The sequence below is a fragment of the Zalophus californianus genome, chromosome 12 (genome assembly GCF_009762305.2).
Source record: "Zalophus californianus isolate mZalCal1 chromosome 12, mZalCal1.pri.v2, whole genome shotgun sequence".
Taxonomy (NCBI): Eukaryota; Metazoa; Chordata; class Mammalia; order Carnivora; family Otariidae; genus Zalophus; species Zalophus californianus.
In genome coordinates this window covers 20,923,995-20,943,414 of record NC_045606.1, presented here as the reverse complement: position 1 = coordinate 20,943,414, position 19,420 = coordinate 20,923,995, and the positions used below count along the sequence as shown (strand labels likewise).

The window sequence follows — 19,420 nt, the reverse complement described above, 5'->3', positions numbered from 1 at the left end:
GGAAAAGCAGGTAAATGTAGTATTAATGTTAATGTCCAATTGAAAACTGGGAGATGTCATTTTAAATATAGAGCTAGGAAGGTCTCATGGCCACCCCAGTATACTGACTCCACCTCAGTTGTTCCCCAATTCCAACTTTACCCTTTGCCAGTCTTAAGAATTCTAGGGCAGATGGAACAGCATAAATGAGGCAGAAAGTTCCCAGGAACAGGCAACAGAGCATAGTGGATAGAAGTATATATTCTGAAGCTAGCATGTGTGTTTAAATCCTAGGGCTATGACTATGGGAAAATTGTGCCTCAGTTTCCTCATCTGTAAAATGAGAATAATAATAATACTTAGTCCATAGTGTTCTTGTCACTTGTTAGAACACCTAGAATAGTTCCTGCACATAGATATCAAGATACCGAGATCCCATCAAGAAGAGAAAGCAAATTTAGCAATAATGAGGATACTAAAGAACGAACTACCAATGCCATTCCATTTAGGACCATGGATTCTGTGTATTAAAAGAGGGGAAAAAAATAAGCCTGAGTCTTTATGAAAAATATATTATGGGATAAGTCCTAAATACCGGAGTGGTTTTTTTTGTTTTGTTTTTTGTTTTTTTTACTATTTTGAAAAAATTATCAGCAATTCAATTATTCTGTACCGAAAAGGGCATTATGGATAAATGGATACCACATATTATAAGCTTATTTTACTGTACCCAGTTCAACAAATTTTATTCAGAAAGCCGTTGGGCCATGCTATTTCTCAGATGTCAATTAATCTGGACATTTTACTGCTTCTCGTTTTCTTTTGTGGAAACAGGTATGTGTCTCTTCAAAGTTTTCACTTGCTCTACTTAAAATTAAATAAAACCTTAGAATATTTTGCTAAAGATAAAGAGAAAGTACAAATACTACACTAAAATATAACATAAACACTATATAATTTTAAAAGCACGATTTAAAGAGAAACAACTAGTAAAGACAAATTAGGTGAACCCTGATTTCCTGTTCACCTGTGAAAAAGAACCTGGACTCTTCTTCCAGAGGCTTTTTCTATAGTAATAATAACAATAATACTGTTATTGTTGTTCCTGAGGAATCCAGGCATCTAGGAGTGGTGGAGTATAAACTAAATCACAAGGATTCAGGGAATATGTGGTGATGAGGAAGCAGAGGCAACAAGTCAAGACTACGCTTTTCTCAAATTTTAGCATCCAACGAAAGGAGCAATAGGAGAGCAGCTTGAGGGCCATCAAGGTCAAAAGCTTTTTGTTCTTTTTTTAGGGTGGAGAGAACTGCGCTTTTTTGTTGGCAGAAGGAATCGAAAGAGAGGGATGAAATGAAAATACAACAAAGAGGCAATAGTTAATAGTGAAAACCCCTAGAGCAGGTGGGAAGGGACTGGGAGGGGATACACATAGAATGATGTGATGGGCTTCATTTCCTTTTAGCTTTTTTTTTTTCCTAAAGCTTCCCAGGTGCTTCTAACAGACAGCCAGGAGTGAGCCCCACTGCCTTACCTGATGCCTGCTATCTTCTTGATTTCTTGCCGCCACCTCAAGGACACTTCTCTGAATAGCTCAGCAAGGAGTGATACCCATTCCTCTGCGTGTGAAGCACCTGGTCCACAGGGCTTTGGTGGAGTTAGCACATTCTAAGTCTTGTTCATACCAATGTTCTTTGGCTTTAGATAATTCCATTCCCCTTTAAGAGCCGACTCTTCAACCACAGGTGGAAGAGCCACAGAGAATATGGGGTCAGGGGAAACCTCGATAACCGGAATGTTAATTTTTCAGAGCTGAAGAAAGTTCCAAACAACATCCCTCCAGATATTGTTAAACTTGACTTGTCATACAATAAAATCAACCAGCTTCGACCCAAGGAGTTTGAAGATGTTCATGAGCTAAAAAAATTAAACCTCAGCAGCAATGGCATTGAATTCATAGATCCTGGTAAGTTCCACAGAATAGCCCTTTAAATGGGTGATGGGTATTCTTTGATTTTTTTTCCTTATTGACAACATTTGTAGTAAATGCAATTTGGTTTTTTTAAAAACTAAATAATAAAAAGGTTAAATTAAACATGCTGCCTAAATTAGAACTTGTTTGGCACTCAGAGAAGTATTTACCAAAATGTTGCTTTATGAAGGTTATAATATTATATATTACTAAGCAATAGTTATTCAGTTGGTCCAAATAAAAGTGTTTTTTGTAGAATAGATTTTAAAAATAAGAATATGTGGTCAGTAATATGTTAAACACATAGTGATTTTTAAAGGGAAATTCAGATTTGGCATTTTCTTTGCTATCCATTAAGTCCCAACTTGTTTAAGGCAAGACTTTAACGACTTGTTTAAAGAAAACTTGAGGGAATGGGGCACGTGGGTGGCTCAGTCGGTTAAGTGTCAGCCTTTGCCTCAGGTCATGATCCCAGGGTCCTGGGACTGAGCCCCAGGTCCGGCTCCATGCTCAGCAGAGAGCCTGCTTCTCCCTCTCCCTGCCCCCCAGCCACTCATGCTCTCTCTCTCTCAAATGAACGAATAAAATCGTTAAAAAATGAATAAACTTGAGGGGTGCCTGGCTGGCTCAGTCAGTGGAGTGTGCAACTCTTGATCTCAGATCGTGAGTTTGAGCCCCACATTGAGTGGAAAGATTACTAAAAAAATAAATAAAACTTTAAAAAAGGTCTGCCTTCGGCTCAGGTCTTGATCCCTGGGTCCCTGGATGGAGCCCTGCATCGGGCTCCCTGCTCAGGGGGAGTGTGCTTCTCCCTCTGCCCCGCCCACTGCCCCTGCTCATGTTCTCTCACTCTCTTTCTCTCAAATGAATAAATAAAAAAGTCTTAAAAAAAGAATTTTAAAAACTTAAAAAAAAATTAAAATAAACTTGAAACTATCTGCTAAGCACCAAGCTCATAAATTAAGACAAAATGTGCTCAAGCCAGAGCCAGATGTATTTTATCTAATCCTAGATCCAGATTAATTCTCTTTCCCGTCCTTCAAATCTCCTCCCCATTTGCTAATAAGCAAAGCCTCTGGCAAAAATGAGGATGGGACGTTATATAAGCACACTGGATTTGGAAAGAACTGAGAATTACTGCAATTTTGATCAGATTTGTAACATACATGCCTTCATAGTGCTACTTCAATTTGAAAAATCCTATCTATACAAATTATTTTAATGTTATTAATAATTCAGTGTTAATATCATAAATATTTTCAGTTCAGTTGTTACTTCTGCTTTTCTTACTGGTAATTTAAGACCATTAATAGAACAGTAGGATTTTAACATTGTAGAAAGTGAAAATTGAGAATGAATGTTCTGGAGCTACGAAGGCATATTGTTAGTAACATCTTTTTAAAATATTAAGAAATGATAATTTAAAATTTTCCCACAATAACAACACTATGCTACACTTACACCTTAGCCTGTATAGATGACGTAAACCTGGGGGTATCTTGAAGTTGTGAGGTCAAAAGCAATTTTCATTTCACAGTGAGTAAGAAAAAAACAGAGTCATCCTTCTCCCAGTTGAAGCAATCGTCATGTTAGTGTGGAGGTCAGTCATTGGTAGCCAGTCTCCACAAAGCTAGGCCACAGTGTGAAGAATCTGGAAGCGGTGAGCCTCCTGTCTTGCTGCATGAGAACCAAAGAGTTGTAAGACAAGCATGCCTTGTCCCGGGGCCCTGGGCTTACACCCATCAAAAGTATCCATGCAATTGAGTTTTAGAGTTACCTCTAAAAGAGACTAAAATGTTTGTTATTCTATGGCCTAAGTTAAATTTATTAAAGTAGTGAATAATGGTACAACAATAACTCCATTGTAATGGGAGCACAGTCTGTAAAGAAAACTAGAGAGAAATGAGAAAACAATACAAAGATAGATGATGGTGCAAAATGGGTTTATTTCTAGTGATATTTTTCCCTCATCATTTATGAAATTCCCATCATTGCAAGGATTCCTTTACCATCCTTGAGATCTCCTGAAGGCCTCTCAAACTCGTTTACCTGGTGTGTTTTCCTTGCTGACACATGAGATGAACTCTTGTTACCAGCAGTAGTAAGTCTTTTTTTCTCAATTCAGTCCCAGGAAAGTATTTTCTACATTAACAAATATGTGTTGAGCACCTACTGAATGTCAACCACTTTCCTGGAACAACCAGCAGAATTAAGTCTCTTATTTTTTTTGTATTTGTCCTGATAATACGCCCTACAGTTGGATGTGACCCAGCTATTCATTGCGTTAATAAATATTTTCTGTTTCTAGCTGCTTTTTTAGGACTCACACATTTAGAAGAGTTAGATTTATCCAACAACAGCCTACAAAACTTTGACTATGGAGTATTAGAAGACTTGTATTTTTTGAAACTCTTGTGGCTCCGAGATAACCCTTGGAGATGTGACTACAATATCCACTACCTCTACTACTGGTTAAAGCATCACTACAACGTCCACTATAGCGGCCTGGAATGCAAAATGCCTGAAGAGTACAAAGGGTGGTTTGTGGGAAAATACATTCGCACTTACTTCGAAGAATGCCCCAAAGACAAATTACCAGCATACCCTGAAACATTTGACCAGGATACGGAAGATGATGAATGGGAAAGAATACATAAGGATCACACAGCAAAGAAGCAAAGTGTAAGAATCACTATAGCGGGATAACTGAGAAATTGTTCTCGGGTTTTGTGTTTGCTAGACCGATGTCAGAAAACCACATGTTTACATTGGGATCAACGTGTTGCCTATTGCTGCAGGATTATCCAGCTAAAGGAAGGGTCCCTTAATTAGTAGTTAGTAGTATTGTGAGAATTCTAGCACTCAAGGGAATACTTTCATCCTGCTTTCCTGACTGCTGGCCGACCGGCCTTTAGTGACAATTCTGCACGGGTAAACTGCAGGATTTGGGTCCTAATGATGGCATTGGAACTTCATAATGTCCTGTATAAATGTTTTTACTGCTTTTTGAAAATAAAAAAAAAAAGTTGGTTCATTTTTATATGCCTTGTGATAGCTGCTGGTGCATACCTAAAGATCAAAATGAAAATATATGAACGCTTAATAAATATAAAATATCATTCTCTCCCTCCGCCCTTCCCACTTTTTTTTTTTCAGTAAGTCAGCTTATACATAGAATAAAATCCCATTTCAGATTCCTGTGCATTCTAAAATGAGGTCCTGGTAAACCCAAATTCTCAAGTACTCTTCACTGATTCTTGCAAACAACTGGCAAGCTAGACCTGAAGGAGAATTGTCACAAGCAAATAAGTAGAGAATCTGGAAATTGTACTGGAGACTGGTCAGAAGATGGGACTCCAAAGAAGTTGTAGATGGTGTGAAACATTATGAAACATGAGCAATGAAGAGGTATAAACTCTAGAGAATGTGGAAATAGCACTGAGTTTTGAACAGAGTTCAGCCTAGAAAGCCACCTGCCAGTGGGAAGGGCCTGAGCTCTTCAGTATGTCAAGCATAAGGCAAAGGATGAAATTAGAATTCAGGGTCAGGACTGGGGATGAGGCAGAAGCCAGTAGGAGGCAGTGATCTCAAAAGCAACCGAGTAAAGAGGTGATGTCCAAAAGAAGCCCCATGATTTGGGTTTGCAGTTTAAAATTAGCTCACCCGGGGAAACGGATCATCAGAAAAAGAGGAAATACCTGGAGAATAACTCCATCAGCTAGTGTTTTGATAGATCGCTGTGCTATTAGAAAAATTAAAATATGTATATATATATATATATATATATATATACACATATCCTTAAAAATGCCACTTTTTCCTCTTTATAGAAATTTCCCTTTCATGCTGAGTTGAATACATTTTCATCTCACATGTATATAACAAATTTAGCAACTGGTCTTACTGGATACTTGCACAAAGCATAAAAGCTGATATATGACAAATAGTACTGAGCATTTCTAGACACTGTGCTCAAAGCTTTACATATTCTATTTCTAATTCTCACAAGATCCCTCTGAGGTAGGTAATATTATCTGCCTTTTCTAGATGAGGAATCCAAGGCTTAGAGTTTAGGTAACTTGGACACAGTCACAGAGCTGGCAGGCGGCCGAGCCAGCATTCAGGTCCATCTAAGCTCTTTCTGCTGTGCAGGACTCTGCCCGTTTTACCAGTGGTTTGGATTAGGGGTAGAGACTTACACATACTCAGTCTCAATGCAAATCCTCACCTCATTCACTGTGAGGTAATAAAGGGAGCTGTTAAATCTGTTACTAGAGTGTTAACGTTCATGAACGCTCAGAGTAACATTAAGAACACGAGACCTATTTCAGGTCTGATGGTGGAGAAAGACTAGGTGGGAGACTGAGGCACACAGTGGGAACACCAGGGTTCTAGAAAGAAAGGAGACTAAATCTGATTCAGAGAAAGGGCTCAAGTTTCTCTCTGGTTGCATTTTTGCAGGCTAGCTGGAGATTTTATTGGTTGATTTTTGTATTCAGTGTCATCTTCCAGATCTATTTGGAAATAAAGCTCTGAAATACATTGCAATAGAAATTGATCCATACCATTCAAAAGTAAGTTAGAGTTGCTAATATCTCCCAGGACCAAAATTGAAGTACATTCTTTAAAGCTTAGGATTTGCCCCTTCTTTCTATCAGAGTTTATACTTTTCAGGAAAACAGAGTTGATCAATGATGGAATGAACATTTAGGTACCTCATCTCCTGCGATTTCTTGAGAGTTGAATAACTTGTCTTTGACCTTTCTTCTGTTCAATAGATGATGAAGGTCAGGAGATTTAAAAAATATGTATATTTTGTGGCAGTCAAAAATATGATAATCCTGAGGTCTTCATATTTGAACATACATGTTTAAAGGTAACAAGTATTTATCCAAATACTCGAGTAATATTTGGATAAATACTCACGTTCTCTTCTGTTTGTTTTAACTTTCCTACTAGTCCTCAAATTCCCTGATTTTTCTGAAGTAAATAAGATTCACTGCAAGCTGAGGTCTCTTGAGTCCTAAGTCTGAGTCATCTCTGACCTAATGCCTGGTTATTTGGGGAAGATATTTAACATTAAGGAGTTCAGATTTTTCATTTACTAACCATTCATCCTCTGGGGCTTACGCCCAAGATCAATTAATGTCTATTTCTGAGGAATCCGTTTCTCCTACTCTGGCAAACAGAAGCAAATCAGTACTGAAAATCTACTTGCCTAAATTCGATGAGACATCGAGGCTCCTCTCTTCAAGAGGTGGGAGGGGGGTGTTGGTGAGTGGAGGGGAAAATGTAATCTGTGACTAACAAATCAGTGTAAATACTAGAGTGAATAAGAACAACACGAATGGGGCAGGGAGACTGGCAAATTACTTCATAATTCTGTTCAAAGCATTTCAATATTATATCTTATAAATTCTAGAAACATAAACATGCAACTACAGGGGTAGTCGCACGTCAAAGCTTCTTCTGAACCGCTCATCTTACCAGTCAGTGAGTGGAGAAGAATTTCAGCCAAGTGGAGCTTCTCATCCCCAGTATATCTATTTTACTAAAGCACAACACAACTCCTGAACTTAGAAATCACTTGTGTCCCTGTGACAAATGTTTGCTGAAGTGTTTTAGCATATACTCTGCACACTTGTCACAATATTACAGCAAGCATTTTTCTCCCCTGCCCTCAGCTACCTTTTAAACATTTTAAGATAACAGTTTAAAGTTAATTTTATTCTAAGGTTTTTGCAGACAAGGATTTTGTATAACTCTTGTGGTCATTCAGCCAAACAGCTCAAATGATTAGCCAATACTTACCTTCAGTGTAACAATCAGAAAGTCAAACTTCTTGCCAAAAAAGTGTGTAATTCTAGACACACCAATAGATTGACTGACCTTAGCTGGGAGAAAAAAACTGAAAAGCTGAAACATTGCTGAGATTGGGTTTTTATCTTTGATATACTCAGGGTAGCTGGAATTAAAACTGATTTCATTAAATAATCTTTAGCAAATTAAAATATCATTAAGATGAGATAGGTAGTACATTTACTTCCTTAGAAAGCCAAGGTCTACTCAGGCTTGCATGTTTAATTTTTTCTGTGATAAAGACTTTTTTACTAAGAAATACAGAATTACACTTCTAGATAAATGTGAATTTATTTTTTTTTATTTTTTTATTTTTTTAGAGGGAGAGGAGGTGGGAGGACAGAGGGAGATGGAGAGAGAGAATCTTAAGCAGGCTCCACACCCAGCACGGAGCGCAACACGGGGCTTGATCTCACAACCCTGAGATCATGACATGAGCCAAAATCAAGAGTCAGTCACTTAACTGACTGAGCTACCCAGGTGCCCCAGATAAATATCAAATATTTTTAAGTAGATCACAAAATATCAAAAAAGTTAAGGCAGTATTTTTGGCTATCTTGGACTAATAACTACCTAAGATCAATCGATCTATCTATCTGTGATACAATGTATGAGATATATATTACATGTATAAGATATATCATTATCTGATGTAAAGAACATATGCCATTGCATAGTACAGAATTGTTTATTGTTTGGCCCTCTCTGTATTCTCTACACAAGTTGCAACTTCATGTTGCTCATTTCCTCTCCATCCCAAACTTCCAGTGGACTTTGTGTCTAGGCATCAGGAAAAGGTATTTATGTGAAACAGATTAAAAAAAGAAATCTAGGGAAAGTTATAGCTGTAAATGTCAACCTTTTAAAAGAATATAGGACTCAAATCAGTAAACCTAAATTTCCACCTTAAGAAACTAAAGATGAGCAAGAAAATCCAATGCAAGCAGGTTAATAAAGATTGGAGTGGGGATAAAATAGAAAATAGAAAAACAACAGAATCAATAAAAATCAGAGTTGATGTTTGAACACTCATGTTCATAGCAGCATTGTTTCACAACAGCCAAAAGTCCACTGATGGGTGAACAGATAAACAAAATATGGTATATACAGCTAATAGAGCATTTTTCACTCTTAAAAAGGAGGGAGATTCAGATATGAGCTGCCACATGAGTGAAACTTAAAGACATGATGCTAAATGAAAGAAATCAGGCTCAAAAGGGCAAATATTGTGTGATTCCACTTATATAAGGTAGTCAAATCCATAGAGGGAGAAAGTAGAATGGTAGTTGCCACAGGTTGGGAGTAGGGGGAAATGGGGAGTTAGTATATAATGGTTCAGAGTTTCAGTTTTGCAAGTGAAAAAAAAAAACTTTTTGAAAAGGTTCTGGGGGCGCCTGGGTGGCTCAGTCATGTAAGCATCTGACTTCAGCTCAGGTCATGATCTCAGTTTACTGGGATTGAGCCCCACATTGGTGGGGGGGGTCCTCACTCAGTGGGGAGTCTGCTTGTCCCTCTGCCTCTGCTCTTCCACCCACTCATGCTCTTTCTCTCTCAAGTAAATAAATAAAATCTTTAAAAAGAAAAATTCTTTTTCTTTTTTTAAAGGAGGTGGATGGTGATGCACTTAATGCTATGAACTGTGCACTTAAAATGGTTAAAATGGTAATTTTTGTGTTACGTATATTTTACCATAATAAAAAAACTAAAAAGTAGGTTTGTTTGAAATGATCAACAAAAATTAACAAACCTGTAGCTAGACTGATCAAGAAAAACGAGGGAAGACTAAAATTTCTAAAATTAGAAATGAAAGTGCATGCATTACTACTTACTTCACAGGAATGAAAAGGATTATAAGAGAATACTATGAACAATTGCACTTCAACAAATTAGGTTACCTACATTGGAACTGACAAATTCCTAGGAACACACAAGCTATCAAACTTGACTCAAGAAGAAACATAAAATCTGAATAGATCTGTAACAAATAAGGATATTAAATCAGCAATCAAAACACTTTCAACAAAGAAAAGCCTAGGACCAGATGGCTTCAGTGGCAAATTCTACCAAACATTTAAAGAATAACATCAATCTTCAAACTCTTTCAAACTATAGAAAAGGAGAAAATAGCTCCTAACTCATTCTGTGAAGCCAGTATTAGCCAACAAAGAAGCCAAAGACCTCATAAGAAAGGAAAACTACAGAACAATATTCCTTTTAAATATAGATGCAAAAATCCTCAACAAAATATTAGCAAAGAAAATACAGCAGCATATTTTAAGGATTATACACCATGAACAAGTGAGATTGTTCCCAGGAATGCAAAGATGGTTCAACATACAAAAATCAATGTAATAACAATATATTAAGAGAATGAAGAAAAAATTTTAAGTTGATGTGGAAAAGGCATTTGACAAAATTCAACACCCTTTTATGATTAAAAAAAAATTGAACAAACTAGGAATGAAAGTTTCCAAAGATACATGCCCTGCCATTTCTCAGAAACTCACCTCAGTGTTCAACCACCATTGCTAGCATGAGAATATTGGGCCAAACCAAAACTTTGAATGTTGCATCTTGAGGCCAATTTTTTTTCTTCAAAAAACAGATTTTTTTAATTGTCCATTTTTCTAGAGGCAGTGAGTTTGGGTGACTAGCACATTTTCTTTAAAGTTTTTATTTAAATTCCAGTTAGTTAACACGCAGTATAATTAGTTTCAGGTATACAATACAGTGATTCAACGCTTCCATACAATACCCAGTGCTCATCGCAAGTGCATTCCTTGATCCCCATCACCTATTTAACCCCTCTCCCCACCTAACTCCCTTCTGGTAACCATCAGTTTGTTCTCTATAGTTAAGCGTCTGTTCTTAGTTTGGCTCTCTCTTTCTCTTTTTTCCCCTTTGCTCGTTTGTTTTGTTTCTTAAATTCCACATAAGTGAAATCATATGGTATTTGTCTTTCTCTGATTGGCTTATTTTGCTTAGCATAATACTCTCTAGTTCCATCCATGTGGTTGCGAATGGCAAGATTTCGTTCTTTTTTATGGCTAAGTAATATTCCAGTGTGTGTGTGTGTGTGTGTGTGTGTGTGTGTGTGTGTGTGTGTGTGTGTGTGTATACCCCATCTTTATCCATTCATCAATCAATGGACACTTGGGCTGTTTCCATAATTTGGCTATTGTAGATAATGCTGCTATAAACTAGGTGGCTAACACATTAAAGTTTACAATTATTTTGTTAAATCTTTATTACTAATAAAGTTATAAGTTCATTCAAGATGGCAGACTAAGCACATATTTCAGCTTTACTTTCCTACCCAAAATTCCAAGAAATGATTTTTTTTTTTCAAAAAATCTGTGATATCCCTGGAAAACAAAGCAGGAATGGTATTGGTGGATCAGACACTAATAGTTCTAAAAATCCAAGGCAGACATGACAAGACTGAATAAGGAACAAGCAAAACATGGCTGCTGTAAAAAAAAGGAACAGTGCTATATGCCTATATAGGGTGTATTCCAGGAATAAAAGATGTAATAATATTAACACTATTCTCATTAAAAATATGAAAAAGGAGTAAAGAATGAGACAAGATGGCTTCATATCCCTGCTACTGAAAAAAAAAAAAAAGAAAAGATATAAGGATAGGAATGAATGGAAATAAATGATCTGCCTAGAAAACCCCAAAGAATCAACTGGCAAACTATTAAAACCAAGAAAACAATTTAATATATAATCAAATACAATAACATCATATAAAAACTATAGCTCTTTTCAGCATCAGCAACCAGTCAGAATTATCCCATTTGGTATATTTTCTTTACTTTTTCAATTAAAAAAATTACAGGTAGAGTTGAAACTCCTTGGGGCACCTGGGTGGCTCAGTCAGTTAAGCATCTGACTCTTGATTTCTGCTCAAGTCATGATCTCAGAGTCGTGAGATCAAGCCCCGCTTCGGGCTCTGTGCTGGGTGTGGAACCTGCTTAAGATTCTCTCTCTCCCTCTCCTTCTGCCCCTCCCCCCCTTCTCTCTCCCAGAAAGAAAGAGAGAAGGAAAGAAAGAAAGAAAGAAAGAAAGAAAGAAGAAAGAAAGAAAGAAGAAAGAAAGGAAGAAGAAAGAAAGAAGAAAGAAAGAAAGAAAGAAAGAAAGGAAGGAAGGAAGGAAGGAAGAAGGAAGGAAGGAAGGAAGGAAGGAAGGAAGGAAGGAAGAAGAAGGAAGGAGAAAGAAGAAAGAAAGAAAGAAAGAAAGAAAGAAAGAAAAGAAAGAAAGAAAGAAAGAAAGAAAGAAAGAAAGAAGAGAGAGGAAAGAAAGAAGAAAGAGAAGAAAGAAAGAAAGAAAGAAAGAAAGAAAGAAAGAAAGAAAGAAAGAAAGAAAGAAGAAGAAAGGAAAGAAAAGAAAGAAAGAAAGAAAGAAAGAAGAAAGAAAGGAAGGAAGGAAGGAAGGAAGGAAGGAAGGAAGGAAGGAAGGAAGAAGGAAGAAGAAAGAAAGAAAGAAGAATGGCTTCATTCAACTCTATCCACCTCAGGGGTAACCATTACCTTGCATTTAGAGTTTTCATTCCCATGCAAGCTTTTTCTTTTGCTATATATGTGTGTGTCCCCTTAAAAATATATTATTGAAAATCTTTCCAAATATTAAGTATATTATTATTTTGCACATTGAAAAATTGTACACAAAGGGTATTAGATTATATATGTCATTCTGCAACTTACTTTCACTCATATATCTCTAGACTCATCCATGTTGATATCTACATATGTTTACGGCCATTCTTATTATCTGAAATCAGTATGGATGTACACTTTTTAAAATATATTTTTTCCTTTCATTTCCAGAAATATATATGGAAACTAAAAAATGCACCTTAAACAACATATGGATTAATGCAATGGACTGGATGTGCCCCCACCACCAAACTCATAGGTTGAAATCCTAGCCCCCAATGTCATGATATTAGGAGGTAGAGGGCCTTCAGGACATAATTAGGGTGGAGAGCTCTCATGAATAGGATTAGAACCTTGATGCAAGGGACCCCAGTAATCTCTCCCTCTCTCTGTCATGTGAGGATACAAGACAACAACGGTCTATGACCTAGAAGAAGGCCCTCTCTAGAACCATGTTGGCACCCTGGTCTTGGACACCTAGCTTCCAGAACTGTGAGAATCAAGTTTCTGTTCTTTATAAGCCACCCGGTCTGTGAAGCTTTATTATAGCAGCTCAGACTGACTTTAGACTGTTAAAGACAAATGTCACAATGAAAGTACAAAGCAGTTTGGAAAAAAATGGAAATAACCTCGATGTCCTTTGAGAGGAAGAAAGTTAAATTAATTATCCTACATCCATAGTATGGAAAATGATTTTAAGTATTTAAAAATAATTTTGTAATTCTATATGGACTGACATGGAAAGATTTCCAGGATATAAGAGAAAATATAAAACAATATCATTTTCATGTTAAAATTTTTAATTGTGTATTTTTAATCACATATATGTAAACGTATTTTAGAAAAACAGAAAAGTGGTAACATTGAGTACCTTTGAGTAAGTGAATGGGTTTGAGGGAGATGAAGGCAAGTTTTTGCTTTTACAGTCTATTGTTAGAATTTTTAAATTGAGAATATATTCTTATTTTGTATTTTTTTTAGTAGATGAATTGAGGACACTTAGACAAATGCTAAACAAGAAAAGCAGTCTAGAAGAAGGGACAAAGGACCAACTCCCAGAGCATACAATCCAGTAAAGCTGACTATATTATAAGCATTTAAAATGTTTTTAATTGGCATTCTTATGGCCTATGACCATAACTGAAGTTTCTATTTTCTTTATATTTTTCTTTATATTTGTTTAGTTAAAAACAGGAAAGCAAGACAAAGAGTTGTAATGAACATACTCACTGACAGATCTCAAGGTTTTCAATCGGAGAACACAACCACGAAAATTCAAACGCAGCACATTTAGACGCCACCTTTGCAAAGTAGACACTATACATTTATCTGTGATTATATTTTTTACTGCGGAAAAATCAATCTAAAAAGGATAAGCAAAAGACATTAAGAAATGAGAAAGATCTTTTGCATGCAAAAATTTTTAATATTTTGAAAGCATCAAGAAACAAATGTCTTCATCACATCTCTCACTTTTTCATTTCTTTATTTTCATGGTCATTCTGGAGTTTAATTACAAGCAGATTTTTTTTTCATGGTCATTCCCAGGTTTAGTTACAAATAGATTCCAAATGTCTAATCTAGGTCAACAGCTGGGAGGGCAAGAGTCTCACATCTACCCCACAACAGAGTTGATTGTTTTGGAGTGGCCTGGATACCTCACCCCCCATCATCCCAGGTGAGCCCTAAGGCTGCCCCCCACTTCAGTGTCAATGAGCCCATCCAGGTTCATTATTAATGGGTGCCTCCTTCTCTATTCATGAGCCATAGACGATGTGTTAAGTTCTTGACTCTGGGGAAGACAATTTAGAGTGTGGGGTTTAGAGTGGCCTTCTCCTAACTCATAATTTGGAGGAGGGAGGTCTGGGGGAAAGGAAAGATGACCTGAGTGAACCTGGCTGATTGCATGTAATATTGAAGAGCACAGAGATTTCTGGGAGCTCCAAGTGGCTGGGGCCAGCTGATAAACAATAGCATTGATATCATAGTATTAATCATGTCTTTCAGCTAAAAGATTAAGTTTATGAGCTTCCAATCTCTCATTGCCATCTGAACAAAGCTATTCTTTGTGCTAAAATGTTTGTTACAGTTGTGCCACACTTGAGCACTCACAAATGAAGGTAAAACTAATAGAAGATGAAGGACAATGAAGAATTGTGGAGAAAGAAATTTGCTCAGCGTAAAGAAACTTAACTTCCTACCCAGGCTTTGTTCTTCACTGACATGTACTCATATTTTCTCCAACTTTACCTAGTGAGGTCTCTGGGCAAAAGTGCTAGCTTTTCCTGCCAGGCTTCTGCAGGATTTGTTCTGATACTATTATTATACATAATCTTTCTCTTTCTGATTGCTTGGAATCAGTTTTTTATTCTTTAGAGGCTTTCCAAAGCAAAAAGTAACATCCCCAATCTGTCACATAAGAAAGAGATTTATTACCTTAAACCAGTGATTCTCAAAGTATGGTCCTGGGACCAGCAGCATCAGCATCACCAGGAGCTTGTTGGAAATACAAACTCTCAAGGCCCACCCCAGACCTACTGAGTCAGAAATTCTAGGTTTGGCAATCAGCAATCTATTTTAACAACCCCTTTAGACAATTTGTTTTTAAAGATTTATTTATTTATTTATTTGACAGAGAGCGACACAGCAAGAGAGGGAACATAGCAGGGGGAGTGGGAGAGGGAGAAGCAGGCTTCCCACGGAGCAGGGAGCCCGATGCGGGGCTCGATCCCAGGACCCTGGGATCATGACCTGAGCCGAAGGCAGACGCTTAACGACTGAGCCACCCAGGCGCCCCTATTTCTGATGCATTCTGAAGTTTGAGTATCACTGCCTTAAACTAAAAATAAACTTAAGACAGGCATATTACATTTGGTAGCCAAGATGGGTTAGTGGAGACAGAAGCACATATTCTTCTTGCCATTGTTGCACAAGGAATAGTAAAGCCAAGAATGGGATGTCAAGATGGTGACTTGATTTATGAATGGCACCTTAGTTTCTTTGTGTAAATGTTAGAGTTTATGCTGAATGGTTCCAACCATCTACTCACAGGTCAGTCTGAGCATATGATGTCATTACTCCTCTGATCATTGGCTATCAAGGAGGGGTGGTAAAGTCAGCTACGGACTGAACATCAGGAAACAGGGAAAATGTTGCCACTGCAACATTGTTTGATGGCATAAATGATTATAGAGATTAAACTATCATCCAAGGAACAGAAAAGAGAAGTCATCAAGGACAATTTATGTTTATTTTTTTGTGGTTGGCTGAGACCTCTCCCCAGTGTCTTATTGGACTGAGAAATTCTAGGTTACAAGTAGAAAAATAGTACAATGACAATACCAACCTAGTTGTCCATCTTAGAAAATGCCAGAGTGTGTGTGTGTCTTTGTACATGCAGATACCCTAAGGATATCAAACAAGCTGTGTTTACACGTTGTATATTTTAGCCCCATTTCATGCTCAGTTTTTTTCCCCCTTTACTCCATATTTTGTGCTTCTTTTATGTTTTACGAACCAATAATAGGAGCTAATATTCGCTGAGCACTGGCACTACATGCCAGGCTCCATAGTAAACACTTTACTTACATTTCCTCAATTTCTCTCAGCAGCATCCCGAGTTAGGTGATGTTAAGTCTAACTCAGATATAACAGAGATCTGTTTCCATCCAAAAAGAATATTCGATTTATTTCTACCGTGTAAATTAGAAAATACTGATAATATGTCTCTTAAAACACATTATTATCTTTCTCTCTTGTCCTTCGGGCTTGTGCCTGGACAAAAGAAAAACAAATGCACCTACTTTCTGTGGCCCCATTGGGAGAGCAGGGAAAAGTAGTCCCTAGTATAGCTGGTTTTATAGCAGGCTGTTCTCCTTTAAAAGCTAGAATAAAGACATAGCTTCCAGTATTGTCTACTTACACTATTCCACAATGAGCTTGCCTGTGTCATCAACACCCAGGAGTGACAGACTTGACCACATATTACTATATCTCTTAAAGTGAGGTAGGCGAAAATCTAAACACAAAGAAGAGAAATGCACAATTTTGAAAATTATACGAATTTGAGTGCAACTCTGCCACTTACCTTTGCTTGTTGTTGTTAATGATGATAATGTAATCCATATTGTTGTAGTTGGGGTTTAAGTGCTGAACATGGGAATTTTATCTGAAATACTAGAACTTATCTGATGATGCCTTTGTTATAATGTGATCCTTGCAATTGATAGTCACAAAAGGATGAGGAAGAAGATAGACAGATTTATTTTCTGACCGAAAGTGGCTTTCTGTTAGCAAATGAGTGGTTTCCCTAAATAGTAGCTGCTACAGAGAAGGCATTCAATGATTGCTTGCTGAACTAAACTAGATTCCTTTTAAAGGATTCCTAGAAAAGATCAATAAACCCATCTTGGCTTCAATTTCTGGAAAAATGATAAGATTAGAAAGCCTGCAAATCCTCTTGATACAAAACAATGATTTTTTTGTTTTTAAGATTTTATTTATTTACTTGACAGAGAGAGAGGGAACAGAAGCAGTGGGAGAGGGAGAAGCAGGCTTCCTGCGGAGCAGGGAGCCCGATGTGAGGCTCCATCCCAGGACCATGGGATCATGACCTGAGCCAAAGGCAGACGCTTATTACAACTGAGCCACCCAGGTGCCCCCCAAAAAATGCTTTTAAATGCTAAAACAAAGCTTTTAGAAAGATTTCCTTTTTTTAATTTAAATTCAATTAATTAACATATAGTGTATTATTAGTTTCAGAGGTTGAATTCAGTGATTCATTAGTTTTATATAATACTCAGTGCTCATTATATCATGTGCCCTCCTCTTTTAAAAAAGACTTTATCTGAGAGAGAGAGAGCAAGCGACGAAGAGACAGCATGAGCGTTGGGGAGGTGCAGAGGGAGAGGGAGAAGCAGACCCCCCACCGAGCAGGGAGCCCAACTCCAGGCTCAATCCCAGGGTCCCAGGATCATGACCTGAGCCAAAGGCAGACGCTTAACCGACTAAGCCACCCAGGCGCCCCTCTCGTGTCCATCACCCAGTTACTCCATCCCCCCACCTCCATCCCCTCCAGCAACCCTCAGTTCTCCCTCTATGATTTCATCTTGTTTCATTTTTCCCCCCTTCCCCAATGAGCCTCTATTTGTTTCTTAAATTCCACAGATAAGTGAGATCATATGATAATTGTCTTTCTCTGATTGACTTATTTCACTTAGCGTAATACCCTCTAGTTCCATCCACGTTGATGTAAATGGTAAGTGTTCATTGTTTCTGATGGCTGAGTAATATCCATTGTGTATATATATATATATATATATACCACATCCTCTTTTTGGGGCGGGGCTTGTATTTTTTTATGTTAATCACCATACATCATTAGTTCTTGATGTAGTGTTCCATGATTCATTGTTTGCCTATAACACCCAGTGCTCCACGCAGAACGTGCCCATCACCAGGCTAACCCATCCCCCCACCCCCCTCCCCTCTAGAACCCTCAGTTTGGTTCCCGGAGTCCATAGTCTCTCATGGTTCGTCTCCCCCTCCGATTCCCCCCCTTCATTTTTTCCTTCTGGCTGTCTTCTTCTTTTCTTCTTCTTCTTCTTCTTCTTCTTCTTCTTCTTCTTCTTCTTCTTTTTAACATATAATATATTATTTGTTTCAGAGGTACAGGTCTGTGATTCAACAGTCTTACACAATTCACAGCACTCACCATAGCACATACCCTCCCCAATGTCTGTCACCCAGCCACCCCATCCCTCCCACCCCACCACTCCAGCAACCCTCAGTTTGTTTCCTGAGATTAAGAATTCCTCATATCAGTGAGGTCACATGATACATGTCTTTCTCTGATTGACTTATTTCGCTCAGATAACACTCTCCAGTTCCATCCATGTCGTTGCAAATGGCAAGATTTCATTCCTTTTGATGGCTGCATAATATTCTATTGTGTATATATACCACATCTTCTTTATCCATTCATCTGTCGATGGACATCTTGGCTCTTTCCATAGTCTGGCTATTGTGGACATTGCTGCTATAAACATCGGGGTGTATGTACCCCTTTGGATCCCTACATTTGTATCTTTGGGGTAAATACCCAGTAGTACAATTGCTGGGTCATATTATACCACATCTTCTTTATCCATTCATCTGTCGGTGGACAGCTGGGCTCTTTCCATAGTTTGGCTATTGTGGACATTGCTGCTATGAACATTGGGGTGCAGGTGCCCCTTCGGATCACTACATTTGTACTTCGGGGTAAATACCTAGTAGTGCAATTGCTGGGTCTATATGCTAACAATGAAATGGAAGAAAGAGAAACTAAGGAGTTGATCCCATCTACAACCGCACCAAAAACCATAAGATACCTAGGAATAAACCTAACCAAAGAGGCAGAGGTTCTGTACTCAGAAAACACAGAAAACTACAGAACACTCATGAAAGAAATGGAGGAAGACACAAAGAAATGGAAAAATGTTCCAAGCTCATGGATGGGAAGAACAAATATTGTTAAAATTTCTATGCTACCTAGAACAATCTACACATTCAATGCAATCCCTATCAAAATACCATCTACTTTTTTCAAGGAAATGGGACAAATAATCCTAAAATTTGTATGGAACCAGAAAAGACCCCAAATAGCCAGAGGAATGTTGAAAAAGAAAACCAAAGCTGGTGGCATCACAATTCCAGACTTCCAGCTCTATTACAAAGCTGTAATCATCAAGACAGTATGGTACTGGCACAAAAACGACACATAGATTAATGGAACAGAATCGAGAGCCCAGAAATGGACCCTCAACTCTATGGTCAAGTAATCTTCGACAAAGCAGGAAAGAAGATCCAGTGGAAAAAAGACAGTCTCTTCAACAAATGGTGCTGGGAAAACTGGACAGCCACATGCAGAAGAATGAAACTGGACCATTTCCTTACACCACACACAAAA

The 19,420-nt window shown here is 37.8% G+C and overlaps 2 protein-coding genes across 3 annotated transcripts in view; one reads left to right on the top strand and one right to left on the bottom strand.

Moving 5' to 3' along the window:
* LRRC17 (leucine rich repeat containing 17) overlaps positions 1–4,992 on the top strand; it is a 28,691-nt gene extending 23,699 nt beyond the window's left edge. For both annotated transcript variants that reach the window (XM_027573595.2, XM_027573596.2), the window contains 2 exons: positions 1,790–1,945; positions 4,260–4,992. In XM_027573595.2, the coding sequence (XP_027429396.2) occupies positions 1,790–1,945; positions 4,260–4,657 (554 nt within the window). In that variant the 3' untranslated portion in view covers positions 4,658–4,992. The remainder of the gene's footprint in view (positions 1–1,789; positions 1,946–4,259) is intronic.
* FBXL13 (F-box and leucine rich repeat protein 13) overlaps positions 1–19,420 on the bottom strand; it is a 248,449-nt gene that overhangs the window by 129,327 nt on the left and 99,702 nt on the right. Inside the window, exons 8-9 of the mRNA XM_027573273.2 lie at positions 16,394–16,489; positions 13,702–13,834 (exon numbers count right to left, since the gene is read on the bottom strand). Of these exons, the coding sequence (XP_027429074.2) occupies positions 13,702–13,834; positions 16,394–16,489 (229 nt within the window). The remainder of the gene's footprint in view (positions 1–13,701; positions 13,835–16,393; positions 16,490–19,420) is intronic.